The sequence below is a fragment of the Hemitrygon akajei genome, chromosome 8 (genome assembly GCF_048418815.1).
Source record: "Hemitrygon akajei chromosome 8, sHemAka1.3, whole genome shotgun sequence".
Taxonomy (NCBI): domain Eukaryota; kingdom Metazoa; phylum Chordata; class Chondrichthyes; order Myliobatiformes; family Dasyatidae; genus Hemitrygon; species Hemitrygon akajei.
The window spans coordinates 24213737-24241712 of record NC_133131.1 but is presented as its reverse complement, the minus strand read 5'-3'; the positions used below and the strand labels follow the sequence as shown (position 1 = coordinate 24241712).

The 27976-nt window shown below is 40.2% G+C and overlaps 3 protein-coding genes and 2 non-coding genes across 9 annotated transcripts in view; 4 read left to right on the top strand and 1 right to left on the bottom strand.

Annotated features, from left to right (window-relative positions):
- Positions 1 to 4980, bottom strand: part of LOC140731726 (ras-related protein Rab-34-like) — a 67878-nt gene extending 62898 nt beyond the window's left edge. Inside the window, exons 1-2 of one of the 2 annotated variants that reach the window (XM_073053449.1) lie at positions 4665 to 4980; positions 25 to 244 (exon numbers count right to left, since the gene is read on the bottom strand). The gene's annotated coding sequence lies outside the window, so the exon portion shown is untranslated. The remainder of the gene's footprint in view (positions 1 to 24; positions 245 to 4664) is intronic. The other variant, XM_073053448.1, reaches the window with a different exon arrangement.
- Positions 25 to 11741, top strand: LOC140731725 (large ribosomal subunit protein uL23-like). Its single transcript, XM_073053447.1, has 6 exons — positions 25 to 167; positions 4879 to 5105; positions 6365 to 6545; positions 9112 to 9288; positions 11065 to 11134; positions 11671 to 11741. The coding sequence occupies exons 1-6, from the start codon at positions 40 to 42 to the stop codon at positions 11683 to 11685; spliced, it is 798 nt and encodes a 265-aa protein (XP_072909548.1). The 5' UTR covers positions 25 to 39; the 3' UTR covers positions 11686 to 11741.
- On the top strand, positions 6133 to 6203 carry LOC140732578 (small nucleolar RNA Z17). The gene has a single exon (XR_012100102.1). It is a non-coding gene; the product is annotated as a small nucleolar RNA Z17 (small nucleolar RNA).
- Positions 8938 to 9008, top strand: LOC140732579 (small nucleolar RNA Z17). Its single transcript, XR_012100103.1, has one exon. It is a non-coding gene; the product is annotated as a small nucleolar RNA Z17 (small nucleolar RNA).
- Positions 11742 to 14578: 2837 nt separating the features above from the next.
- Positions 14579 to 27976, top strand: part of mrm1 (mitochondrial rRNA methyltransferase 1 homolog (S. cerevisiae)) — a 32339-nt gene continuing 18941 nt past the window's right edge. For 2 of the 4 annotated variants that reach the window (XM_073053443.1, XM_073053445.1), the window contains exons 1-5: positions 14579 to 14734; positions 18640 to 19562; positions 21314 to 21407; positions 21506 to 21626; positions 23164 to 23283. In XM_073053443.1, the coding sequence (XP_072909544.1) occupies positions 18664 to 19562; positions 21314 to 21407; positions 21506 to 21626; positions 23164 to 23283 (1234 nt within the window). In that variant the 5' untranslated portion in view covers positions 14579 to 14734; positions 18640 to 18663. The other 2 variants (XM_073053444.1, XM_073053446.1) reach the window with 2 other exon arrangements.

Genomic DNA, 27976 nt, shown 5'->3' with positions numbered 1-27976 from the left:
CTCTGGTAAAGAGAATTTAAAAACCTTTTACAGTGATGGATGTCTTGGGGCAGGACTTCAGCATATGTTGTTTCAGGCCCAGTTGCCATTCAGGGCCTTGTATGCCTCGGCAGGTGCCAGTCAGTTGTGGAAGTGCTATGTGTCCAGTCCTCCAAATCTAAAAAAAGGTAAGTATGGTGACTGATCCTTGGTGGTGAGTTCGGGCAATGGGCCATATCCAGGACAATCCAACCCAATAAATAACCTGAAAGTTAAAGACAAAAAGTGCAACTGTCAGAAATGTGAAATAAAAATAGAAAATGCTGTAAAGTTGCAAGAAGTCAGACAGCATTTGTGTAAAGAGTTGATGAAGGGTCACTAACATGAAGCATTTATCATTTCCTTTTCCACAGATGCTGCCTGACCTGCTGAGATCTTTTTTCCACTATTTTCTGTTTAATTTTGAATAGATGATGTACTGCTGATGTGATGTGGTGAAGAAAGGTTAATGCTGTCAGGTGTTATTTCCAGTTTTAGTTCTGTGGCTGCATTAACCTTAAAATAAACATGTTGATGTAAAATAAATTGCGTATAACAGTCAGGTGAAAGCACCAATAGTCACATTAACTCAATGGTTAACTCATTAGACTGGATAATTGGACTACAGATCTAAGAAACAGATTCAAATCCCTCCATAGTAGCTAAAGACTTTTTGTTCATCCTGCTGAGTGAGGTATTTCATTGATTCTGTTATGTTTCTTGGATTTACTGAGCATGCCCGCAAGAAAATGAATCTCATGGTGCTTTATGGTGACATATATGTACTTTGATAATACATTTACTTTGAACTTTGAATAAATTTGGAATTTAAAAAAAAACCGATAGCATTAGTAACTGTAATCATAAAACCATAGATCGTCATAAAATACATTAGTAGTCTTCACAGAAGGAAAATTGCCCCCATTACTCAGTCTAATCAATATGTGACTACTGATCCACCTATTTATTGTTTCCTCAGATAACTTGCGCCTTGCAAAATTACATATTTATAATCTGACAAAAGGATTGAAAAAAGGCAAAGTAGTGCAGGAGAGGCTACAGATACTGGGTGATGGGGGCAGGAAGGCAAAAGCAGAATGGAAAGACTGTGGGAGAGAAAGGATTTATAAGGAATCTCTTCCAAGCTGCTCACCATCTCTAGAGTTTTGCATTATCACTCCTTTAACACCAACTTGATGAAGCGATGAACTGCTTATTTGAAGTAGGAGTGAAGATAAGATGCTGGGTTCTGTCTGTCTCATCCACCATCAAGTAATATTGCAAGACTTGGCAGAGGAAATGGGAAAGGTTTTGTTAACGTGATAGAGGATGTGATGAAGGTTAACATAGTAGAGGTATCAGGTGCAAGCAGACCAAACACTCTTGATGAAATATGGAACAGCCAGCCTCAGAGTGTTAAGTTTTATATTTTAACTTGGCCTCTACATCTGTTGCACTCAGTTCCATTTACAATACTTTGTATTTTTATCAACATCCAGCACAGAGTAGGCCCTTCCAGCCCTGTCAGCCTTGCCAGCCAGCATTCCATAAGACCATAAGACAAAGGAGCAGAAATCAGCCCATCGAGTCTGCTCCGCCATTTCATCATGAGCTGATCCAATCTCCCCTTTAGTCCCATTCCCCTGCTTTCTCACCATAACCTTTGATGCCCTGACTACTCAGATACCTATCAATCTCTGCCTTAAATACACCCAATGACTTGGCCTCCACTGCCACCTGTGGCAACAAATTCCATAGATTCACTACCTTCTGGCTAAAAATTTTTTTTTGCATCTCTGTACTGAATGGGCACCCTGCACTCCTCAAGTCATGTCCTCTCGTACGAGACTCCTCCACCATGGGAAACAACTTTGCCACGTCCACTCTGTCCATGCCTTTCAACATTCGAAATGTTTCTATGAGGTCCCCCCTCATTCTTCTAAACTCCAAAGAGTACAGTCCAAGAGCGGTCAATCATTCCTCATGTGTTAACCCTCTCATTCCTGGAATCATTCTAGTGAATCTTTTCTGAACCCTCTCCAATGTCAGCACATCCTTTCTTAAATAAGAAGCCCAAAACAGTACACAGTATTCCAAGTGAGGTCTTACCAGTGCCTTATAGAGCCTCAACGTCACATCCCTGCTCCTATACTCTATTCCTCTAGAAATGAATGCCAACATTGCATTCGCCTTCTTCACCACCAACTCAACCTGGAGGTTAACCTTAAGGGTATCCTGCACAAGGACTCCTAAATCCCTGTCCTGACGAAGGGTCTCGGCCCGAAACGTCGACAGCGCTTCTCACTATAGATGCTGCCTGGCCTGCTGTGGTCCACCAGCATTTTGTGTGTGTTGTTGTTTGAATTTCCAGCATCTGCGATTTCCTCGTGTCCCGCCATTCACCCAGTTCAATCCTAGCCTAATCATGGGACAATTTACAATGACCAATTAACCGATCAAGGATTAAGGACAGGACTGGACCACTTTCCTACACAGTGGAGATTGCGTCTGATGTCATCTGGAGACAACATATCAATCAGCTGAGCAGAGTAGACTCAATTGTTAGAGAAGTCTACTCTTTGGACTGTGGGAGGGAAACCAGATCACCCGGAGGAAATCCATAGGGAGAACGTACAAACTCCTTACGGCAGTGGCGGAAATTCAAGTCAAGTCACTTTTATTGTCATTTCAACGGTAACTGCATAGTAAAAATGAAACAACGTTTTTTCAGGACCATGGTGTTACATGACACAGTACAAAAAACTAGACTGAACTACGTAATAAAAAAACAGAGAAAGCTACACTAGACTACAGGCGTACACAGGACTGCATAAAGTGCACAAAAACAGTGCAGGCATTTACAATAAATAATAAACAGGACAGTAAGGCAAGGTGTCAGTCCAGGCTTCGGGTATTGGGGAGTCTGACAGCTTGGGGGAAGAAACTGTTACATAGTCTGGTCGTGAGAGCCCGAATGCTTCGGAGCCTTTTCCCAGATGGCAGGAGGGAGAAGGGATTGTATAAGGGGTGCATGGGGTGCATCATAATGCTGTTTCCTTTGCAGATGCAGCGTGTAGTGTAAATGTCCATGATGGCGGGAAGAGAGACCCCGATGATCTTCTCAGCTGACCTCACTATCCGCTGCAGGGTGTTGTGATCCGAGATGGTGCAATTTCCGAACCAGGCAGTGATGCAGCTGCTCAGGATGCTCTCAATACAACCCCTGTAGAATGTGATGAGGATGGGGGGTGGGAGATGGACTTTCCTCAGTCTTCGCAAAAAGTAGAGACACTGCTGGGCTTTCTTTGCTATGGAGCTGGCGTTGAGGGACCAGGTGAGATTCTCTGTCAGGTGAACACCAAGAAATTTGGTGCTCTTTATGATCTCTACCGAGGAGCCGTCGATGTTCAGCGGGGAGTGGTTGCTCCATGCCCTCCTGAAGTCAACAACCATCTCTTTTGAACCAGGGTCGCTGGTACTGTAAAGCATTGTGCTACCCACTGCGCTACTGCACAGCCCCAGTATTGTGGATACAATAAAATACTGAGTTGATACAACCCTAATTTGCATCTTAAATGAGGGTGCTATTTGAATCGGGTGACTTGATGTAAAGGTAAGGCCTCTTGCATAATTGGGCTTGGAGTGTGGTTCATTCATTCTGGCCCACATTTAGAAAGATTTTCATTCTGGTTTGATCTTGTTTCCATTGGGCAGAAGGAGTTAAAATTAACCTTGATGTGTTTAAACTTTTGACTAACCAGATATTCTTATCCTATTGATTTACTGACACAGAATTCAAATGTCTGGAAAAATAAGAAACTCATATGTGAAATACATTCTTCTTCTTAAAATTTTTGATCGGCTGGCACTAACAACACAAATAGAAACTGCCCGGTGTTTTGACAATGATATAAATTATAATTAACTTATATCATTTAGATTTATATCATTTATTTATTCCCCTCCATAAATTTTGCCTGACCTGCTGAGTTCCTCCAGCATTTTGTGTATTGCTGTGGATTTCCAGTATCTGAAAAATCACTTGTATATCATTTTCCCTTGTAGTTTTAAAAAACTTTTTCATTTTTAACTTATCAAAAGTAATATAGTGACTATAAAGTGTATATACTATGCCACTGCACCTTTAATCTACATTATTCATTCCTAACAATAATCTTTTTGCTAAGAATTTTCCTTTACATTATTTATAATTACATTTTATGGCGTTATTGCCACCTGCTGGACATTCAACTCTGGTATGGGCTTTCTATATTTAATGGTTAAGGCAATTTAACTCTCTGACAGAATCTGAATCAGATTATCACTGAAACATAAAATGTGTTGTTTTGTGGCAAGGTTTGGGCTCTCTTACACTTTAACGTAAAAAGGAAGCAGGGATTGGTTTGGCACATTAGGTCTCCGGGCAGTCCAGTTCTCTGTTACATGAGCCACATTATCAACGGAATGAACTTGAAAGGCTGGACGTTAAGTTTTCTAAACAAACTAAAAATATAATAAGGAATAGCAAAGTGAATGGGTGTGAGAATCAAGTTATTTATATTTCTTCGTGTTTTCTGGGTATTGCAAGGCCTTCATTACTGCTCTTCTCTAAATGCTCTTGAAAAGATGGTAATGAGCTACCTCACCTTGAACTACTGCGGTTCTTTAACTGTACTCACAGATGCGGTATAGAAGGGAGTTCCAGGATTTATAACGAGTGTCATATTTCCCAGTCAGGATGGTGTGGCGTCTGAGAGAGAACCTGCCCGTGGTATGAAGCTCTCATGTGCATACACCACTTCGCCCTTCTAATGGTAATGTCCATGAGTATGATACTTTGCTTCCTGCTTTCCTGCACAGCCCTTCAATAAAGCAATGCTTCATTTTGTGTAATGGTCTTCTGAACGCCCTGAGGTGGTTAACCATTTTAACTACGGATCTTGAATCGGGGGGACTACAACTTCCACTCGGCCTTGCGCTCGTTGCGGCAGGACTCTCGCGAGACTTCGTGAAGCCGTGGATTTCAGCCCGTGCAACCCCGTGCCCGCTCTCTTTCCCTAAGATGGCTCCGAAAGTGAAGAAGGAAGGTGAGCACCGTCCGACTGTGTCCAGCTTAGGGCTTAACAGCGGCGCCCACTTCTGCCGCTCAGTGTAGCCACGCTGGTCGGCGAAGGCGTTTGGTTTAGCCCGGCCCTGGCAATTTGCTCCGCGGCGCCCCAGTAGCCGCTTGGCAACGTGGTACAGGGGCCTGAAGCCCGGGCTGCAGACTAGGCGCCTTCGAGCTCTGCAGCATGGGGTGTTGAAGGTGGGGGATCCCTCTGTAGGGAGTTGGGCTCTGGGGCGAGGATCTAGACCAGCAGTTAGTGGTCCTTCAGGCCTCGCCCTTGCTTCTGTGTGTGGTGGATGGGTCATTGCGAATTGCAACTGGATATCTTGATCAGGCCCAAGAACATCCTCGGCGTCCACACCGACGCCTTTACCGTAGAGGGACCATTTCATTTGGATGGACAGGTTCTTCCTGGTTTTGCCCTTAGTAAAATGCTCGGTATTTTGAGCCTTCTATGTTACAGGATTAATATTATCCCTCTTGTATGTCTTGTATAGTTCTGTAGTATGAATGGTAGTTTTCTTTGAAATTTTAAACTCTGTAATCTGGACAGCCCAAAACTAATGGAGAGGTTTCATTGAAAAGCAACAGAATTAGATCTAAATGACTTGACTTTCTCAAACTTGTCACGTGGAATTTCTTCTACCACCTATTTCTGAAATAAGTGGAGAAATGCTTCCCCATTAATATTTGTAACGGTTAATTCTGGAATTTTCAAAAATTTAAAAAAAAAATTGTTAGGACTTAAGCTTTGTTAAAGCCTGGTTTTATTTCCAGTTAAATAAATTAAAGGCTTACTACAAATTATCAACTTGTTATTGGAATTTAGTGAAAGATGGTAAATTTCCTTTTGCAGTTGTTAGTAATCCAGGTTCACTTTGAATTTGTTAATCAGTGTAAATAATGGTAATTTTAGTCAATTTATTCAAACGGTCCTTACAGTAAGCATGACTGACTTGAAAGGAAGTGCACGAATGGTACACAAGTTTAGAATTTTGGAAGTTATCGGTGCAAATGATGTTTTAAAGCGATCAAAGGATGATAGTATATGATTATGACTATTTTATACTGATGCACCTTGACCTACAAGCATGGACAATGTAATAGAATGTTTCCAGATAACCAAACTAAACTTTTCAACTGTTGGTGCATTAATTTAATCAGAATGCAAATAATAATGGTTTTTACTGAAGAATCTTGTACAAAATGCAGAAAATGTAATTGAGTTTTTTCTCTCAGCTGTCCCTGCCAAGACTGAAGCTAAATCTAAAGCCTTGAAGGCTAAGAAGGCTGTTTTGAAAGGTGTTCACAGTCACAGGCAGAAGAAAATTAGGACAACACCTACCTTCAGGAGACCAAAGACACTCAGATTGAGAAGGCAGCCCAAGTATCCCAGAAAGAGTGCTCCCAGGAGGAACAAGTATGTCTTTGAACTGTTCCTAATCTTTAAAATGTTTAATCTTTTCTGTATTCCCTCTGCAAGCCAGAGTGAAAGCCATATTTGGACACGGGGGATAGTAATGTGCTGTGTAGATGGTAGGTGGTGAAAATGAATCTTGTATATGACATGTGTTCATTCGTTATGTGCAATGTTGTATGATGTGGGCGATCATGGTCCTTCCATGCCCATGATTGTTCTGGGCAAATTTTCTACAGAAGTGGTTTGCCATTGCCACCTTTTGGGCAGTGTCTTTGCAAGATGGGTGACCCCAGCCATTATCAGTACTTTTCAGAGATTGCCTGGCATCAGTGGTCGCATAATCAGGACTTGTGATATGCACCAGCTGCTCATACAACCATCCACCACCTGCTCCCTGACGTGTGCTTTGATAATAAATTTACCTTAAACTTTGTAAGTTATGAACAGAAGATTCTGGATCTGTACAATAGCTCAAATGGCTACTTTAACGATGTTCTTAATGCAAAAGTTGATAAATTAGAAACATGTTGAAAACAGCAGTCTAATATTTCTGGTCATGACAGCATCAGAACTGGATAAATTTCAACAAATAAAAGTAAAACTATTGGAGGTGCTCAGCAGATTGACTACCTCTGTGGTGCCAGGGGATGGGAAAAAGTGCAGCAGACCTGGACCAGAATCACTGACAACTTCCTCTATTCTCTCCCACCCCCCAACCTGTTCCAAAGGTTCAAAGGCCCAATTTAATGTCGGAGAAATGTATACAATATACATGCTGAAATGCTTTTTCTTCACAAACATCCACAGAAACAGAGGAGAGCCCCAGAGAATGAACGACAGTTACAGGTTCCCTCCGCTAACCAAAGTTAAAACGTTCCTATGAAACCGTTTGTAAGCCGAAATGTAAAGGGAAGAAGCAGTTACCATTACATGAGGGAAAATTTTTGAGCGTTCCCAGACCCAGAAAGTTACCTACCAAATCATACCAAATAACATAAAATTTAAAATAACAGGAACATATAGTAAAAGCAGAAATGATATGATAAATATACAGCCTATATAAAGTAGAAATATTGTATGTATGGTGTAGTTTCACTTATCAGAAGAGGGAAGACAGCAAGCCAAAATCGATTTGGAGAAAAAACATCGGCACATACACGCATGCGCGCACAACTGCCCGCAGAAGGCTTCATGGTCATGTAGTCTTCTTGGGGTAAACACACGTATAAAGCGGGTGTCTTTTTTTAGAAGTGAAAATCCTCTGTTTAGCGAAAACAGGTACTAATGTAGGTGTTTCAGCTGTCGTAAAGCAAACATTCGAAAAATGGGCCACCTGTAAATCCCAAAGGGTTCCCCCCCCCCCCCCCCCAATTGGGCAAAAAAAGCAAGCATCAGTACCACCACCTAGTACAAGCATGAGCTAGGCGATAGCAAAGACACCGACTTGCAATTACCCCAAAGACTTCGCATTTCATCCTGCATTCGACAAACCTCTCTCCCTAATGAGGGAGAGGGAAGTGTCCCCCATTTTCACAGCAAGCGGGGAGATCTGCTGGTTTACAATGTTAAAAGAGTCTGTTTTGTTGCTTTTTATGAGCTCTGCCTGAAGATCACAAAGATCTCGGGTCTTCGGGCCCACAGTGAAAGATTTCCCCCTCCCCGCCATGACACATCAGTCTCCTACCGTGACACCAACCCTCGATCCGCCTGTCTCCAGAGCCCTGAGATCGTATGCTTCCCAATACAAGCGGGACTCAGGCCAAATCCTTGGCATGTCGAATAACGGCCAGTCCTGAAATCCCATGAATGGGTTCCATTCTCACAAAGAACTGAAGTCTGTGTGTAATTCCAGGTCAGGGTCTTCAAAAGAACCTTGAAAGGGAAAAGTAAAGATATTAAAGATGGAAATAGAGCTGTTTCTGAAGATGCAAGCCAAGGAGTCGCAGTTTAGCACCATCTTAACTTGGCCTATATATCCAGGTTTAACTTGCTGAATTCCTCCAACAATTGTTTGCTCCCTTTTCTTGCATTTGCTGACTACTGTGTAACTAGATTTTTTGAAAAGCTGGCTTGCTTCATATTTTCTCAGCCATTTGTAAAATGGCATCTTATGAAACGTGTTAGTGGAACTTCTTTACTGGGTGGCTTGGTAGATATTTCTTAAAGTTCTTATTGCTCTTCAGATACAGACTGATGTTAAAATTTGATAACTTGTTATAGAACTGCATTAAACTTTTTGGCTTCCATGCCATTGGAAAAAGCTGAGGTGTTGGTCCAGTTTAAAATGAGGTGCTTTTATCTGGTTTGAACATCATATTAAAATATAGCTGTGCTGCAGTAAGATGTCATGCTTAAATCTTCAATAAACTATTGAGATTCTGGTAAGGTATTTGGTGCAAATGATGTTTTATAGCGATCAAAGAATGAGAATTTGTGATTATCTTAACTTTACACTGATGCACCTTAAAATATAGGAATATTCAGTTCAATATTCAATTCACGTCAGTGTTTTTCTCAAAGAAATTGAATTGTATATTAAAATTTTAAATGTTTTTGTCATCTTTAGGTTGGACCATTATGCTATTATTAAATTCCCTCTCACCACTGAGTCTGCTATGAAGAAAATAGAGGACAACAATACCTTGGTTTTCATAGTTGATATAAAGGCCAACAAGCACCAAATCAAACAGGCTGTTAAGAAACTGTATGATATTGATGTAGCCAAAGTCAACACACTTATCAGGTGAGCTGCAATTCATTATCAAATCTAATATAAAAGCTGTAATATCAAAAATATAAAAAGGGATGGGAAATTGTCTATTTAGATTCCCTTTGGGTTTCTACATTCAACTAAATTGGGATGCTTCCTAATAACTTAGGGTTTTTTTAGCTTTACCATTTAAATATTAATGTCATATTGTTGAAAATGTTTCAACTTGTTAATCTTAAATTTGTTGCTGGTTTGGTGATGTGTGCAACACTTTATTCTTCAAGCTTTGTATCTAGATATCCTTACTGGAAATGTATTAAAATATTTGACTTCTGTTTTCTGAGAGAATTGAAGTTACCAGAATTGAATTGAGTCTGATCTGTGGCATTTTAATGATCCTTTGACAAAAGAGATTTTATTGGTTTTGTTTGAGGAATAAAAATTGTCCAAGATGTGACAAAACTTGCACATTGTTTTTTTAAAAAATGTGCCTACTTGAGAAGGAATACAACTTTTCTTTTACAAATGAAAATTCTTATGAACAATTGTGTGGTAGTACTCCAAATTGAAGCATGGGGTGTGGGATATTTATCCACGACAAATTAGCACATGTGGAAGGTGAATGGTCCTCAATGTTTGTTTAATTTTGGTCATCCAGTTCTCTACCATTTGCTATCAGTATTGGTTTAATTTAGATTAATGTTAAAGCTTAAGACGAACATTGCTTAATTATAAGAAGCTCTGCGTGTACTTGGAAAGTACAGAAATGGGTACTTTGCCCCTTTGAGTACATGCCAACTATAAGTCACCTGTTCACACTAACCTCATTTATTCCTCAGTTGTCCTGATTTTAACATATGCCTGTATATGAAGTGTGATTTACAGTAGCAAATTGGCCTTTCATTATGCTTTGGGATGTGGTAGGAATCTGGCACTGCCAGGGAACCTATAGTCACAGAAAAATTGTACCCAGATTATGATTAAACTTGGTTGCTGAAGCTGTGAGGTAGCTCAATTAGCTGAAGCATTGCTGCCAGCATTTATTTTTATTTAGCGTTACAGTGTGGACTAGGCCTTCCTGGCCCTTCAAGTGACGCCACCCTCCTAATTAATCAAAACCTAAACACGAGATAATTTACTGTGACTAATTAACCTACCCAGTACGCCTTTGGACTGTGGGAGGAAGCTGAAGCACCCTGGGGGGAAAAATCCACACATTCATGGGGAGGATATGCAGACTCCTTACAGAAGGTGCTGGAGTTGAACTCTGAACTCCAGAACAGCCCGGGCTTTAGCGTTTTGCTAACTTCTACGCTACCATGGTCTGATGCCATATGAGGACAAAGGGATAACGGTTTAATTATCAGATGAGATTTTGCAGGCTGAATGGGTAAAAGAGGACATTGATTTTGAATATGCCTTCTAGAAGTAAATTGGATTTTTGTTATTGAAGACATCGGCACGTGGCTTTTGTGGAGATAAAAAGTGACATGGAGTTTGGTTTTCTCGAAGAGTAGTGTGAAGGCATAAATTTGGTCAACAACTTACTTTGTACTTTTGTTAGGGTGATGATTGCTACAACAAGTGTATGGGACATTGGAAAAAAGTTGAATTTCCCCATGGGGATGAATAAAGTATCTATCTATCTATCTATTATAGATTTTGGTCATTGTGCAAAATGATGGAAACTTGTTTCACCTGATTAACATGAAGAGGTTGATTCAAAGGAACCGCTGATGCACATTGACAAGTACAGGTTAAGCATTTATCACTTTCATCTTCCTTCTGTAACAACTGGTTTTCTTTTAGGCCTGATGGTGAAAAGAAAGCCTATGTACGCCTGGCCCCAGACTATGATGCATTGGATGTCGCTAATAAGGTAACTAACTGTATGATCAAACATTCTTACCCGAGGATGCATTTTAATCAATCCAGTGTTACTTGTTCATTTGCTATTTGTGTAAGCCTTGTATGTATCTTCCTGAAGTTATTTCCTATATTTAGTGCTTGCCTCAATAGGTAAAATATGACAATAATAGGAGATGAAAGACCTTTGTTTTGGGTTCAACAGCAATCGCTGGCTCTCATAGGAACAGGATCACTTTGGATCATTTCAATTCCCCAAATATGTATGGCTGCCCATAATAACATGATCTAAGAAAATTTTCTCTGGCATAATTTTCCCTTGTGCACTAGTACACTGGTTTTAGATGTCTCTTAGATCTGGCTGTTAAGACTTGCTAGCTTAAAATGGTGGGTTTGAGGATTTGCTTTGTATTTGCTGTTTAAGTACTAAGAACCAGAATCGCAAGTCATTTTGTTCTTTAATGATGGTTATGCATCTACATTGTGAAAGTGTATTGTGTAAACTTGATGTTATGTTTCATTCACTTGCATCCTTTTGTTTTGTTGCAGATTGGCATCATCTGATCTGTTTACAAGAAGACCTGTATAAATATTGCAATAAAAAAATTTAAAAGAAAGAATTATTTTCAATTATCTACATTGTTTGCTTTTCTCTTCAGTTTGTAACAGTCTGACTTGACTCTTGAAGACTTCATGCCAGTGCATGAATGGGGGTACATTTTTTTGGAACTATTGGCTTCAAAATTCTTTGCTTCTGTATGGATGCATTTGAACCTGAGTTGAGCTTTTAGCCTTGCATCTTCTGTATTACTTCTATTATTTTTGATATATCTGTAGGAGCTATCATCAATGCCATTGTCTCTTCCAACTGTTATGTTCTACCTGGCCTCTTTAATTCTGCTTTACTGCAATTGGGGTTTTCAGCATGGGATGTCATGCATTTGCTAACAAGACCATTGTTGCGGACACAAGAAAATCTGCAGAAACTGGAAATTCAAAGCAACACACAAAACTTGGAGCTCAGCAGGCCAGGCAGCATTTCTGGAAAAGTGTAACCAGTTGATGTTGCAGGCTGAGACCCTTCATCAGGACTGGAAAGGAAAGGGAGAAGTTAGAATAAGGTGGGGGGGGGGCATGGAAGAAGTGCAAGGTGGTATGTGATAGGTGAAACTGGGAGGGTGTGAAGTCAAGGACTGGAGATGGGGGAATCTGTTGGGATAGGACAGAAGGTCATGGAAGAAGGGGAGGTGCTAAGTGAATTGGTTCAGACTGGTGGAGGGATTGTGTGCCAAGTGGATTGGTTCAGAATGGCAGCTTGAAATTTTAAATCTGCTTTGGAACATTCAAGGCATACTACATTTTGGTACAGAGATCTAAGCAAATAACAATAACTGATGCTGATTAAATTGCAAGCATGTAATTTATGTCCAAAATTCCTGCGTCCCAAACACAAGTGGAGAAGGCTCTTGGGCCCTTTTGTGGTTTGAATATGACTTGGCCTTGGAAGAAATGGATCTTGCTGTGTGGAATAACTGCTTAATTGAGTTGAAGCAAGAGCCTATACCTCATTGTATCTCAGTACATAACATTCATGTCACACATTGTGTAACATTGTCATGTGCAAGTACGGTGAGGTATAAGCGCAACAAAATACTTGCAGAAAGCATCACAACCACAGTCAATATTCGGCTATTCCTCCTGACATTCAATGCTATTACCCTCATGGAATCACTATCAGTAACTGGAGCAGGACAGAGTAACAGTACAAAAACTGTCCAACATTGACAAGGTTCAAGTCAGGAGCAATGGGAATACTCTGCTAGGATGAATGCGGCTTCAACTTTCCAAGTTCATTGTGACAGCACTTTAGGTACTCCATTCACTCTCTCCACCATTGATGCACTGTAACAGCAGTTTCTACCACCAACACGATGCACTGCAACAATCTCAACAAGACTCCTTGGCACTTTCTGAGGCCAGCTCAGATTGTTAGTTGCTATCAGCCTTTCTACCCATGGATTTTGAGTTGAAAGTAGTACCATGGGGAGAATTTGATCTGATTGCTTCCACTGCCTGGCTTATGCCCTTCCTGATGGCATTCAATAAATGATTCTATGCATCTCAAAGAGAGAGTGGGCAACCTTGCCTGACGACTGAAAAGAAACTTACATTTTGTTAATTTGGACTGCATGACTTGTGCCTTTAATGTATTTAAATCATTCCTGATTTCCTAACTAAAAACCTATTTTGAAGAGCATTTCTACCACGTATGTATCAGGCTGAAGGTTTTCTCTTGGTCCAAGCTAACCAGGCAAATCTTTTCCCCAATCCTTAGCATATAGCTAAGCAGCACATGGCTGTTGGAGCAGGGGTCCATAGACCCCCTTGGTAAACGATAAGGGTCCATGGCATTAAAAGAAGAGTTGGTCCTACTGGGTAGGGTACAGGTTTGATTTGGTGGAATTCGTCTATCAACTGCTCATCAGAATGCCAATAGGCATTGGCAGGATTTTATAATCCACAGTCAAGAGAGGGGTGTTTACAGTTGATGTCCTAACCCTTGTTGTATGTGAAGGTGATAATGCCTTACCTCCTGGATTCAGGCATGCTCCATGCATAATGTATACCTCCAGCAGGCCTGGGGACCACAGAACTCGGTTCTTAAGCTATCACTTACAGTATTATTAATTTACAGGAAATGGGGTGGAGCTTATAGGCCATAGCGTACCAGATCAATACACATCGCAAATTGTCTTGCTTTCCCATAATTCAATAATGGATGGATGTTGCCACTTTATTTCAAAATCCTATTTAAATGAGGTTATGCACCTCTTACCTGCTGTGAAGTAAGGAGCGTTGGATGTGGGGTTAGCAGCCCCGTCCTTAAAACCAGAACCTGCGAAGACATCATCCCTGAGAGAATAAGGATCTTCGTATGACGACTTGAATGAATGGTCCGAGACAGACGTCTCTGGCGAGCTGCACCCCAGAAGAGGTCATCGGTTTAACTTAGTAATTACTTATTGCAGCTAAAGAAACCAACGCTTTCAATCAAAACTTTTAAACTTGGGAGGGCTAGCTAAAGGGTTCACTTCCATCTAGTACGGAACCAGATAGCAAATGCTATCTGGAGTCTAATGAATAATAAGTACGCTGGGGGGGGGGAGATAAAACGAAGAAAGACTTGATTTCCCCCATCACAGTGATTTCAACTCACTAAACACCAACCATTTCTCCAAAGGACAGCATAAAATCTGGAACTGCGGTTAGGGACTTTTGAATAAAGGAGACAAACTCTGGATTTAAATTACTAAGTCTCACTTTAATGTCCACAGACTCCAAACCTGGCTTTTACTGTTTATCATGAACTGTTAATTTAAACCGATATAATGAGCGATCAAGAGCTGAGCCACCCATAAACTGAAGGCGGAGGCTTTAGCAGGGACTTCCCCTTCCGGCTGGGGCGGGTTCGGCGTTGTTAGTAATTGGGGCCTGCCAGCTCCATGTGGTTGGGCCGGGCCTTGTAATCTTCGGTTGAATTTCGGCAGCAGGGAGTGAGTGTTCAGGGGAGGCGGACGTATAAAAACGCAGAGGCTCCACGAACATCTTCATTGTAAGTTGAAGCATTTTTGTTTCATTTTTGACTGCTGACATTCCCCGATTTACTTCACCACGAACCCCTTTGCTTCCTTCTCTGCTGTTAATCGATTCAAATCTCAGAGTCCCTTCACTTGTTGAGGTTCCAGATATAGATAATCTATCCCTCTCCATTTCTTGCCGTGCGTCAGGACAAATCTATTTACCACAAGAATGCCACAGTTCTCTTTACCCTTTGCAAATTCATTATAACTGTCATCCAACACGGTTAGTCAAACTCGGGAGGGGGATGTGGTGAATTAAAGAGCTGGGAAGTTGATTGGTGAAGGAGATACAGGGCTGGAGAAAGGAGAACGTAATAAGGTCGTGGGAGGAGCACCAGAGGGGAAAGGGAATGGGGAATAGAGAAGAGGGGTGCATTACTGGAAGTTCCAGAAATCGATGTTCATGCCATTAGTTTGGGGGCTACCCAGACAGAATATAAGTTGTTGCTCTTCCAGCCTGAGTGTGGCCTCATCGCAACAGTGGAGGAGACCGTGGATGGATGGTTATGTCAGAATATTTCAGCAATTAAAATGGGTGGCCAGTGGGAGATCCTGCTTTCTCTGGCAGATGGAGAGCAGGTGCTCAGTGAAGCGGTGTCCCGATCTACGTCAGGTCTTACCGATATACCAGAGCACTGGTTACAATAGATGATCCCAACAGACTCACAGTTGGAAGTGTCGCCTCACCTGGAAGAACTGTTTGGGGCCCTGAATGGTAGTGAGGGAGGAGATGTAGGGGCAAGTGTAGCACTTGTTCTGCTTGCAGGGGTAAATGCCAGGAGGGAGATCAGTGGGGAGGGGTGAGTGGACATGGGAGTCACAGAGGGAGTGATCCCTGCAGAGTGCACAAAGTGGAGTGAAGGGAAAGATGTGTTTGGAGGGATATGGTCGAGATGCAGGCAGATGGGACTAGGCAGAAGATCGGATCAGTGTGGACTAGATAGGCTGAAGGGCATAGTTCTCTTTTGTAGTACTCTATGACTCTGAGTCTATGACATGGTAAGTGGAGTTACGGATAGACACAGTGGTGAAGAAGGTTATTGGCATGCTAGCCTTATTCAGGGCAATGTGTACAAAAGCTGGGAGGTCACAGTGCTGTTGTACAGGATGCTGGTGAAGCCACACTTGGAATTTTGTTTGCCTTCCTCTAGGAATGATGCTATTAAACTGGAAAAGTGCAGAAAACGATGCTGTCAGGACTTGAGGGATTGAGTTATAGGGAGAACGTGGATAGACCTGTAGAAGAGCTGACTTTTAGAGAGGTACACTAAATCACAAGTCTTTACCAGGGTTGAGGAATCAACAACTACAGGGCATAGTTTTAAGGTGAGAGAGGAAAGATTTAACAGAAACTTGAGAGGAGATTCCTAGGTGTTACTATTTCAAAGGACCTGTCCTGGACCCAGCAGGTAAGTGCAATTCAGAAGAAAGCACGACAGACAGCACCTCTGCTTCCTTGGGAGCCTGCGGAGATTCAGCATGACATCAAAAACTTTGACAAACTTCTATAGATGTGTATTGACTGTCTGCATCACAGCCTGGTGTAGAAACACCAATACTTTTGAACAGAAAATCCTATAAAGGGTAGTGGATTCGGCCTAGTATATCATGGGTAAAACCCTCCCAACCGTTGAGCACATTTACATAAAACACTGTTGGAGGAAAGCAGCATCCTCACCGCCCAGGCCATGCTCTTTTCTCACTGCTGCCATCAGCTAGAAGGTACAAGAGCCTTAGGACTCACAACAACAGGTTCAAGAACAGTTACTACCCCTCAACTATCGGGCTCTTGAACAAATGGGGATAACTACACTCACTTGCTCATCCATTGAGATATTCCCGTAACCAATGATCTCACCTTAAGGACTCTTTACCTTGTTATGACATGTTCACATTATTTATTACTATTTGTTTATATTTGCATTTGCAGTTTGTTGTCTTCTGCACTTGACTTGGTCTTTCATTGATCCTGTTGTAGTTATAACTCTACAGATTTGCTGATTATGCCCACAAGAAATAACTTTCAAAGTTGTACGTAGTGACATGTACTCTGATAATAAAAATTACTTTGAGCTTTTTTTACACAAGGGTGGCATGTATGTGGAGTGAGCTGCCAAAGGAAGTAGTTGAGGCAGGTCCAATAACAAATTAAAAAAACCCTTGTATGGGTACATTGATCGGAAAGGTTTAGGGGATTATGAGCCAAATACTGGCAAACAGGTCAAGCTTTGATGGGGTATTTTGGTTGTCATGGACCAGCTGGAGTGAAGGGTCTTTTTCTGTGCTCTTTTTTTCTGAACTACATAATATCCCTTGGAAATGTTTTGTTGTACATACACACTTACTGTACTCCTTTATTCAAAGTTCAAAGTAAATTTTATTATCAAAGTCACCATATACAACTCTTGAGATTTATTTTCTTGTGGGCATACTCAACAAATCAATAGAATAGTAACTATAACCAAATCAATGAAAGATCACCCAACTAGGGCGTTCAACCAGAGTGCAGAAGACAATAAACTGTGCAAATGTAAAAAGAAGAAAAAAATATGATAAATCAATAATAAATATCGAGAACATGAGATGAGGAGCCCTTGAAAGCGAATCCATTAGTTGTGGAACATTTCAATGATGGGGCAAGTGAAGTGATCCCATTTGGTTCAAGAGTCTGATGGTTGAGGGGTGTTCACTGTTCTTGAACCAGATGGTGTGAGTCCTGAGGCCCTTCTCGCAACTTCTTCCTGATGGCAGCAGAGAGAAGAGGGCATATCCTGGGTGATAGGGCTCCCTAATGATGAATGCTGCTTTCCTCTGACGGTGTTTCATGTAGACGTGCTCAGTAGGTAGGAGGGCTTTACCCATGATGGACTGGGCCGTACCCACTACTATGAATTAAAGGGACATGGGCATTGCAAGCCGAGTCATCATTTAAAAACCCACCCCTAATTGCCTGTGAGAAGGTGAACTGCTGCTGTCCTTGAGATGAGACCATACCTACAATGGCGTTTTACAGAGAGAATTTCAGGATTTTCACCTGGTGAAAAAGATGCTGAAGTGTAACATCAGGATGGCGTGTGGCTTGGAGGACAACTTCCAGGTAATGGTGCTCCCATGCCTTTTCTGCTATCTTCTAGCTGGTAGAGGGTGCATTTGGAAGGTGATGGCTAAGAAGTCTTGCAGTGCATCCTGTGAATGGGTGCGGACTACAGTCGCTTTGTGGAGTGGGTGAATGAATTTGGATGGGGTGCCACCTGGGGGTGATGGCTAAGAAGTCTTGCAGTGCATCCTGTGAATGGGTGCAGACTACAATCGCTTTGTGGAGTGGGTGAATGAATTTGGATGGGGTGCCACCTGGGGGTTGCTATGTCCTGTATGATGTGAAGATTCTTGAGTGTTACTGGACCTGGGTGAGAGCAGGTCCAGTTATTCAGTTGCACTTGGGACTTGATCCTGGCTTTAATGATTACTTGCTGCAGGATATCTAGCCTTTAACCAGATCTTGCAGCGAAATTGTGGATTTGGCTGGTTAGTTCAATTTCTGGAATTTAGTGTCGTTTCCAGCATCCCTTTTATACTGTTTGTCCAACATTCAAATGAAATTCTGTCCTTGTCTAGTGTACAATAGAGTTCACTGAATAGTGATTAGGTATGGTAACTCAGTAAATCACCCTGCTTGACTTGGGTACACTGTGCTGGTATCTTATCTACTGGCTTAGATGAGTTGCCTTTGCATGTAACAGAAATCAAAGTTGGGCCTGTTGGTTGATACAGTCTAGTTCTACATTTAGTGATGCATTTACTTACTGGGCTGTCACTATTACTTCAGCAGTGAGCAATTGTAAATAGTAGCTTGACAGAAACAATTTGCTTTTGACAGGTGGAGTTTTTAAAACGGACAAAAATGTCATCTGTTATGTTGAACGAAGCTGCCAGGTGTCTGAGGAGGAGTCTGCGGCGGTTTTCAAGGTTACTGTTAGTTCGTCATTGCAGCTACAAAAGGAAAATGTCCCCTGACGGAGCATCAGTCAAACTCTACTCCACGGTTAAATCTGAGAAGGCATCAAAGTCAAATAAGAGCCACAAACCTGACTTCAATAAGTCAGAACTGGATGTTAAAGGTAATGCAGAGAGATTAACTGAGTTCCCGGAGAGCTTCCAAAAGCCTGCTGCAGATGGAATGGTAAAGAGGCCAGGAATCAATCTTTCCACTAGAACTTCAGGAAGACAAAATCATGCCAATTTGACTCAGCGGTTTCAAAACACTTCCAAATGGTCAAACTCAAAACCTTGTCAGATCCATAAATCAGAATTTCAGAACCTTAGAGACGATGATTTTAAAAAACAAAATTTGCTAAAGACCTCCCGACCTTTGGTAAGGGAGGCAGGCTCGGAAATACTATTTGGCGTGGCGCCGTGCAGCCTAGCCCTTTCCCAATTACGCAGAAAGATTTTCAGGCTGTTTGTTAAGGAAAATCGAACACACAGAACTGAAATGCAGGGAATCTATCAGCGAGCCAGAGAGACCAGTGTGCCAGTACATCAGGTGACGAGAAAGGAGCTTGACAGGTTGTGTGAGGGTCGAGTTCACCAAGGCATTTGTCTTGAGGTGACACCACTAGATTATGTGAACTATGATCAATGCTATTCAGCAGCTATTGATGTTTCTGAACTTGAAGGCAGCAACAAACCAGTGTTGTGGCTGGCACTGGAAGGAATCCAGGATCCCATGAATATGGGAGCTCTGCTTCGTTCAGCATATTACCTCGGAGCAGATCTTGTTCTAGTAAGTCAGCCTAACAGGTAACTATTAAAGCCATTGTATTTTAAAGGAATTTGTTTAATTTATGGACTTACAGCTTGTATGATTATCCAGAATATTTTTCTGAATTTAATTTCTTAATTAACTGTATAAAGTAGAATAAAGCTCTTTATGTGAGTGAACTTTTATAAATATCTTCTATCAAAATAAAAATTTTAGAAGACATGAAGCACTTTGTTGACCTTGAGACATTTAAAAGATTCATGTCTTGAACATTTTTTTCTGGTAAAGGATAGTCTTTATAAAAGTTCAGCTGCATAAATGACAACTTTATTTTACTTTATACGTTTAATTGTTCTGGCAAATAATTCTTTATAGCCCCTGCAATTAACTTCCTTGTTTTAAGCAAATTAAATGTGTGTGTTATTTAATCTTATGTTTGTCCATTTCAGAGTATAGTGACAATTTTGGAATTGTTTGCAGAATTTTTATCATAAATCATATTTTGTCATTTGACATGCAAAGCCAGCAATAGGTTATTTAAATACTGTGGGTGAATCACCAATATCATCCAGCAGGTGGCACTGCAACTCTGTTTAATGAACGTGAAAGGCATTCTCTTTCTCCCCACGTTTAAATCAGTGTGTCCAATGATATTTAAGGATATTGGCAAGTTTAATAAATCAGTACAGTCCCACTATAGGGATTCTTTGCTGCAATTAAGACATAAAAGTTCTTTGTCAATAAAAACTTGCACATAAGTTCACTTCATTTTTCCTTTGAATTAGTTTTTTCATTCTTAATATAGTTGGTACCTTTTTGCATGTAAAACTTATTTTTATAATTGACATGGATAGAGAATGGGGATGTTTACTGAAAACAACAATGATTTCAGGTCTCTGAAGTCTTTTCAAAATATTTGATATGATATCAATCTCCATGCTATATTTGCAGCTTACACAAATCCTTCCTTGACTTTATTGATTGACAGAAGATCTGTCACTAAAATAACATTTTTAGTGAGCCATTTTATACAGAGGATGATTAACATTTATGACAGTTGTTCAGTTGTGATTCATTTTGTAAAGTAACTAGAATTACTTCAGCATGATTTGTGCTTCTAAACATGGAATATATATAATCTATGCTTTAAGAACTGGATCAGTAACTCTGATATTCTTAAATTTATCCAATAATTAGGTAAATAAAAACAGTAAATACTTGCATCTGAATCTGAAAAATAATGGTTCGAACTCTACTCAGGACAACAACAGGCCCTTCTGTGTGTTAATCACTGGGGCAATATAAACTGAGGCCAGGCTAATGTGAAAATAGCCTTGCCACTTTTCAGTGATCTCTGTATCTTGATTATCATTATGTTCTCATAGGGTACAGCACTAAAACATTAACTAATCATTTGCCTCAGTAATATTTGTGCAAATTCCCTGTGCACTAATACCAGCGAAGTGTTTTTTTGGGTTCAGATTCAGAAGGTTGTGCTCCTTTTATGTTAAGGGTGCAGCTATAGCTTCTAGTACAGAAAATAACAAAACTAATTAAGTTGCTTCTAAACCCGCTCTGTACCTGTGGTAGGGTACGATAGCAGTCAGAATGCTGAACTCGAGAAGGTAATGTTCTGTGCCAATTTTAAAAAGGAGATGATAAAATTATTTTCAGATATAAATTAAATATCACAAAGTGCTGTATAAATTTATTTGTTTATTGTCGGCTTTTATGCTTGGAGACATGGAGGATTTCTGTTCGTTAATATTCACATTGCATTGTCTTCCAGTTGCCCTCTAACACCAACTGTGAGCAAAGCTAGTGCTGGAGTTGTAGAGGTTATGACACTTTATTGCACACACAGCTTGCCTCAAGTGCTCAAGGTAATGAAAATCCAGGTGTAGAAGTATTTTTTTCCAGGAGTGTTTCCAGCTAATTTTGTAATGTTACTTAATTCAATTTGTCTTTAACTTCAACACAGGCAAAAGCAGCCAAAGGGTGGAAAATAATAGGAACTATTGGAAATTCTACAGAAGGCACCCGCGTACCAGTCATCCCTTGTACTGAGTTCCAGTGGAGTAAACGGACCATTCTTCTTCTAGGTAGTGTTAGATGCTGTTCGTAACTGACGAGCAGAGTATTGGACTTTTTAAATCAGAAGTTGACAAAGTATTGGGTTGTTAAACTCTGCATTAAACTGCTGTTATAATGCTCCCAATATGCAGAGATTTACTTAGGAGTGAAGGTTTCATTTAAAAAAAATGTAAAACAAATTCCTTGTTCATGTCATAATCAGTAGCACTTCAGCAATGATACTGTTCAAAGATACAAAATTAAGTTTTAATTATACTAAATTTTTAATTGTGTTTTACAGTGTTATAACACAGGGTTTGAAATAACCATTTTTCCCTGTCTAAGTAACCATTTTTCCCCGCTGATACATCAGTTTAACACCAAAAAAGTGCTAAATGATCGGTGTTGTCTTTCAGAGAGGCATTGAACCAAGAGCTTGCCTGCCTTGTTGTTGGGAAAGCTTCCCACATACTATCTAGAGAAAATAAGGGGAGTTATCTGAATTCAAACTCAATATTTATTCCTGAACTAATATTGTTAAAATAGGTTATATGCTAATCTATTTGTATAAGGCTTCGCTTGCAGCTTAGCTGAACTTGTCTATAATACAGCATTAATTGCACATTGGTAGTAAAATTCTAACAGAAGTGGTTTGAGATATCATAAGGATGTTATTTTGAGAACTGTGTCATCAGAATCAGGTTTAATATCACGGGTAAATGAAATTTGTTAAATTTGTCGTCGCAACACAATGCACTACATAATATTAGAGAAAAAATTCAGAATAACGGGAAATATATATAGTTAAATAAGTAGTGCAAAAATTGGGGGGGGGGGGAAGTAGCGAGGTGGCGTTCATGGGTTCAATGTCCATTCAGAAATCCGGTGGCAGAGGGGAAGAAGCTGTTCTTCAATGGCTGAGTGTGAGCCTTCAGGCTTCTGTACCTCCTTCCTGACGGTAACAATGAGAAGAGGGCATGTCCTGGGTGGTGGGGGTCCTTAACGATGGATGGTGCCTCTGTGAGACACTGCTTCTTGAAGATGTCCTGGATACTATGGAGGCTAGTGCCCATGATGGGGCTGACTAATTTTACAATTTTTCACTAATTCAAAAAAAAATGCAGATTTTTAATCTGATGAAAAAGTTTTTGTCTGCAGTTGGCTGTGGCATTTTTGCTTCTAAGTACTAAACTGGTCACGGGGAATTTTTGTGTCGGTGTTGCAACATAAACTGAAGAGTGACGTAAAGGTTCTGGAATTAGATTCTACTTGGATATCCAGGTCCTTGGACATCATATTGTGACTGTCAAAGTGCAAGAGCTCCTCAGAGGATCCTCTGTGAACTTTGGCATTGATATTTGTATCTACAGTTGAAAAATAATTCATAGCAAGTGTAAGGATTTTGTTTTACTAGTCCCGTGTGTTTGTTCAGGCTTAAGTTCTCTCTGCAGTATGTTTAGGGTTCACTGTTTATTTTCGTGCTATCCTTGCTGTCAATTTCAGTAGTGGATTGGAGCAATTCATCTTACATAGTATCAACTGTGTTTTCCTGTTCCTTGTTTCCAGGAAATGAAGGTTTGGGTCTTTCTGATGCTGTAAGCAGCCTTTGCCACACAATGCTGACAATACCAGCAGGTAGAGACTTGCAGCCTGGGATTGAATCTTTGAATGTGTCTGTTGCTGCAGGTAACTGTTACTGACATAATTCCATGCCAATTTACTTGCTTTCAGTGTAATTATTTTTTCATCTTGGTGAAAAACAGCAACTGTGCATGTTGAAGATGAAGCACTCTAAAGAATTAATAGTCAGCCATTGGTCGTAAACTTTACATTGAATAATTTTCCAAAGGATTCTAAGCATTCTCCAATGCTGTGAAAAGTGCATGTTGTAGTTTAATTCAAAATTCACTCTTTGCTGATGGGCACCTTATTTAGTGGTACCACATTAATTAATACTATTGTTTGATTGACAGGTGATCAGTTGTTCAGAATTTTGTGAACTGCATTTTTTTGCAGTAATATGGAATTAAATATTTTGTAATTTAGAAGTTTTGCTGTTAATAATAGTATTGGCATATTCAGGAATAACGCCATGATAAATGTTTTATATTTGAAAAATATGGATCATTTTGGTGTAATCACGAGTCTAGATTATTTGGGTAACCCAATTTTTGGGATCAGCTCTGTTTGTCTTAATAGTTCATGGTTTCCATAATGAAAATAGTCATGATTATGGAGATCAAAAATGCTTGCTCTTTATGTGGACAGAATATTAGTTCTGAGTTGTATGACTTTAACCAAAACCTGCCTTTAATGTGACCAGTTGCCCTTTGTCCTTCTATTAGTTTTGTTATTGGAACAGCTCCCAACATCTGGCTAAGGACAGTATTTAAAGGGAAATGACTTCAGATTAGATCCTTTTCTTCCACAATTTAGGTTTTGTGTAAGCGCAGAGGTTGAGCTAATGGTGATCTGAACATTTGGGTTGAAATAGCATATCATGGTAGGGTATCACATAGAAGACTGCTATCTTTGCTATTTTCTGGGGGGGGGGGGAACGAGAGAAAAAGTGCAAATAGTCCATTCACTCTGCATAGATGAGTTGCATGGTTCCCATGAATGTTAATGGAAATGAACAACGTCTGGATTCTTTGGAGCAACAAGTTGGAGGACTAAGTCAGCTCGTGATCTGTAGTTTGAGATAAGGCTTCAACCACATCCTAAGCAAAGAAGACATTATGTTAAATCTCAGCGGGTTTAACAGGGAAGGTTAGAGCTTCTTGTATTCAAGTTTCATTTGCTTGATGTGATTTGATTCCTAATTTTACCTCCTACAGGGATTCTCTTACATTGCTTAAGCAGCAAAAGGATGAAGGGATGAAAGGCTCCTCAAATAGATCTCTTCAAACCATCTCAAAGTGATTTACTTTGTTTACACACAGCCACTGAGCTATATCCAATCACTGCTTGGACCACTTTAATTGCTCTTGAATGTTCGTCCTTTTAGAAGTTTTCAATCAGTGTAAATTGAACTTTAATGGATAAAGTGTTAGTAACACTGCCTTCTTATGATGTACAATGTAAATTTTATTTATATAAACTTTGTCTTTTAAGTTCAGGTTGTTCTACTCTTCACTAGAAGTATTTTCGTTTGAAACTCCTCTGAATATAGTTGGGTAACTTTATGTGAATATTGCAGCCTGATATTGCAGATCTGATCATGTTATAATGACGATTTAGAACTTGTAAAAATTACATTGAAAATAGAAACATATTTCTTAAAAAAAGTATATGCACTTAATTTAAATTACTCAAACAGGTCATTCAGCCTAATTGGCTTATAGACGTGATTAGTTGTTTCCCATTTCACTTCATTATACTCAGTTAACATCTTACATTTATTTTCTCTTCTTTATGTATCTATTCTCACCTAATTCCTGCAAGAATACAAGATACTTGTATTTCCTATGGTTTCTGAATCGCTTTTTGTTTCAAAATAAAGTGTTGAGAATCCGTCTTGTTTACTTCGGGATTATGTCAGCATTCAGGATAACATCAGTCCTGAACATTTATTGTCAAGTTTTCTGGAGGTAAGACTGCAGAGAATATTCATTGTCTGATAAGATAGATATTTTTGTATCTGTACACAGGGAAATTGTATTCCATAAAATTATGGAAAGCAAAAAAATATTTTGGGAAGTCATTATTTTTACACCAGATTTTTCTTATAGTTTTCACTTTTGCTTGCCAGCTCACTTTAAAGAAGCTAGTTCCTTGCTGATATAGAGTTTGAAAGCCAGCTATATATTAAAAAATACAGTAGATTATGGTTAATTGAGACCAATACACTTTGGCCCAATTAGCTGAAGTTTCATGGAAATACAGTGGATTCTTGCTAACTGAGCCATCGGTTAATTGGGGCAGCTGCTTATTTGGGACAACTCTTAAAGAACAAGAGCTAATCAAGAAAACAGCCAGAATTCCCTTTGATTATTTGAGACACTATTTTGCTTAATTGGTACAGGAGACTGTTGCCAAACAGTTTCTAACTACCTTCAGTCATGTGTGCTTATATGGCTGATAGACACTACACCATGCTTAGAGTAAATAGTTTTTAAATAGCATCAGTTATGTGTGTTTATGTTCAAAAAGCAGTGATCTTTATCACTGATAATTGGCAAGAAATAAGCAGTAAGACAATTCAGAACTATTTTGCTCACCTCGGTTTCAAGTATTCACGCTTGGAAATGCAAGGAACGGCCAGGACTGAAAATGAAACAATTTACTACTTCAACAAGTTAGGAACTACAGAAAATTTGAAGGTATGACAATCATCTTGAATGGTACCGTTAGTGCCAATCGGACAATTACCATTCACCTGTGGTTCCAAACGGTAGCCACGCACCAGTACGCCACTTTGACAGGCAGGATAAGCCAGACGAGGGCAGCCGGTGGGTCTCAAACCCTGCTGAGAGTGGGACATGTCTATCCAAGTATGCAAAGTTACCTTTGGAGGACTGGGTGGATGTGGTCTACAAAGAGATCCAACAGCCACGAAGGCAGGTCTGCAACACTCCGTGGAGAGCGAAGGGCAAGACGAGGCATTGAAATCATGGTTCTCCACTGCAGCCAGGGAAGACCCCAGTTGTGAGGTCAACTTATGCCTCTAGACCTGGACTTACAAGGTTGAGCGAGTTGAACTGCCCCAGTGCAATAACTTTTCCACTTTATAAAAAGTCTCCCACATAGGTTTCCTGTCATCATCGGATTTGACAGACAACCACCAGTAGTGTTGGTGGTGTTTTAATTTGTTCTGTATTTCATTTAAATACATAATTTGTTACTCAGTTAAACGGTAGTTTGTCTTTTTATACCTTTTTAACTATTCCAATTAAACTTCAACTAATTGGGCAGCAGCTTATTTGGGAAAAATTGTACTAGTCCCGATGTGTCCCAATTAATCAGATTCCACTGTAGTTAAAAAGGTCTTTTAAAAAAGACAAACTACCGTTAAATGAAATACAGAAAAAATAGAACACTATATTAGTTCCTAAAATTAATTGATGGAGGGATTCATGCAGTGCATGCTGCTGTGTTCTTTTGATTGAGTGTAAATGAACAAAATCAGCGTGGACGCCTAGTGCAGATAATTGATCCAGTCGTTTCTTTCGACCTGATGGTGTGTGTTTGTAGCTAAGGTATTTGTTCAGCATGGCACCACTTTTTCTTTAAGAACAACAAGCCCTGTTTTATCTGCATTGGAGATACCTTCTGCACAAAATTTTTGAAACAAGTTGGGGAGCTTTGTAAATTTCCACGTTCCTGCACGTGTAGCATCAGTCCTATCTTTCTTGAGTTTAATTTGCCAGCATTTCTATCGAGACCTCCAACCATTTGTTGCTTTAAAATCTTCATGACCAGCTTCTTAGCTGGCTCCTCTGACTTGTTTTGTTAAAATATCGGTCCATTGAAACACATACACCTTGTCCAGTTGCAACGGAAAACCATTGATTCAGGTCTTCTTCAATATCTGTTTCCTTACCGCTTTTTTTTGGGGGGGTGCCCTGTGCTGTTTCTTGCATAACGTCCACTCTTCTTGCAGAACGTCCACTCTTCTTGCAGTTTATCTGACTGAGCTATCAAGCGTGCAGTTGTAGATTTTGGCACTCCAGTTATCGCTGCCAGCCGACAATGAGTGGTGTTAGGTGGATGGCTTTTAATTGGGCCCAGTACAGTAACTATGTCAGCTAGTGTCACGTCTTTTCAGGGCATCTTGGCAAGGGTTTGAAGACTTGTAAAGTCAAAAGACAAAACAAAATGAGCAAAAAGCACTGCTTTTTAAATCGGTGTTCATCAGATAACATAACACAAGCACACACAACTGACACTATTTTAAAAACTCTTTGCTCTAAGCACAGTGTATTGTCTAGCGGCCACAAAAGTGCATGTAACTAACATTAATTAGAGACTTCAGCAATAATCTCCTGTCCCAGTTAAGTGGTGAGGTGTCCTAAATAAATGAAGGGTATCCCAGCTATTTTCTCGTTCCTCGAATGTCCAGTGACCCAGTTAATCAGATAGTTACGGACAAGAAGGTAGACGGGCAAAGATCACTTGATTCACAAATTCTGTCTTGCTTAAATTGTGTGATAACCAAGCCATAGACTCCCAGTATTCTCCACCTTCCCTCCTAAGCTTGGATAATATCAATGCACCATAGAAAGCATCTTATCCAGATGCATCATAGCAACTGTTCTGTCTGAGACTGCGGAGAGATGTGGATACAGCTCAGCACTTCATGGAATCCAGTCTCCCCTGCACGGAATCTATCTACACTTCTAAAGCAGCTAGAGTAATCAGAGACGGTCATTCTCTCTAT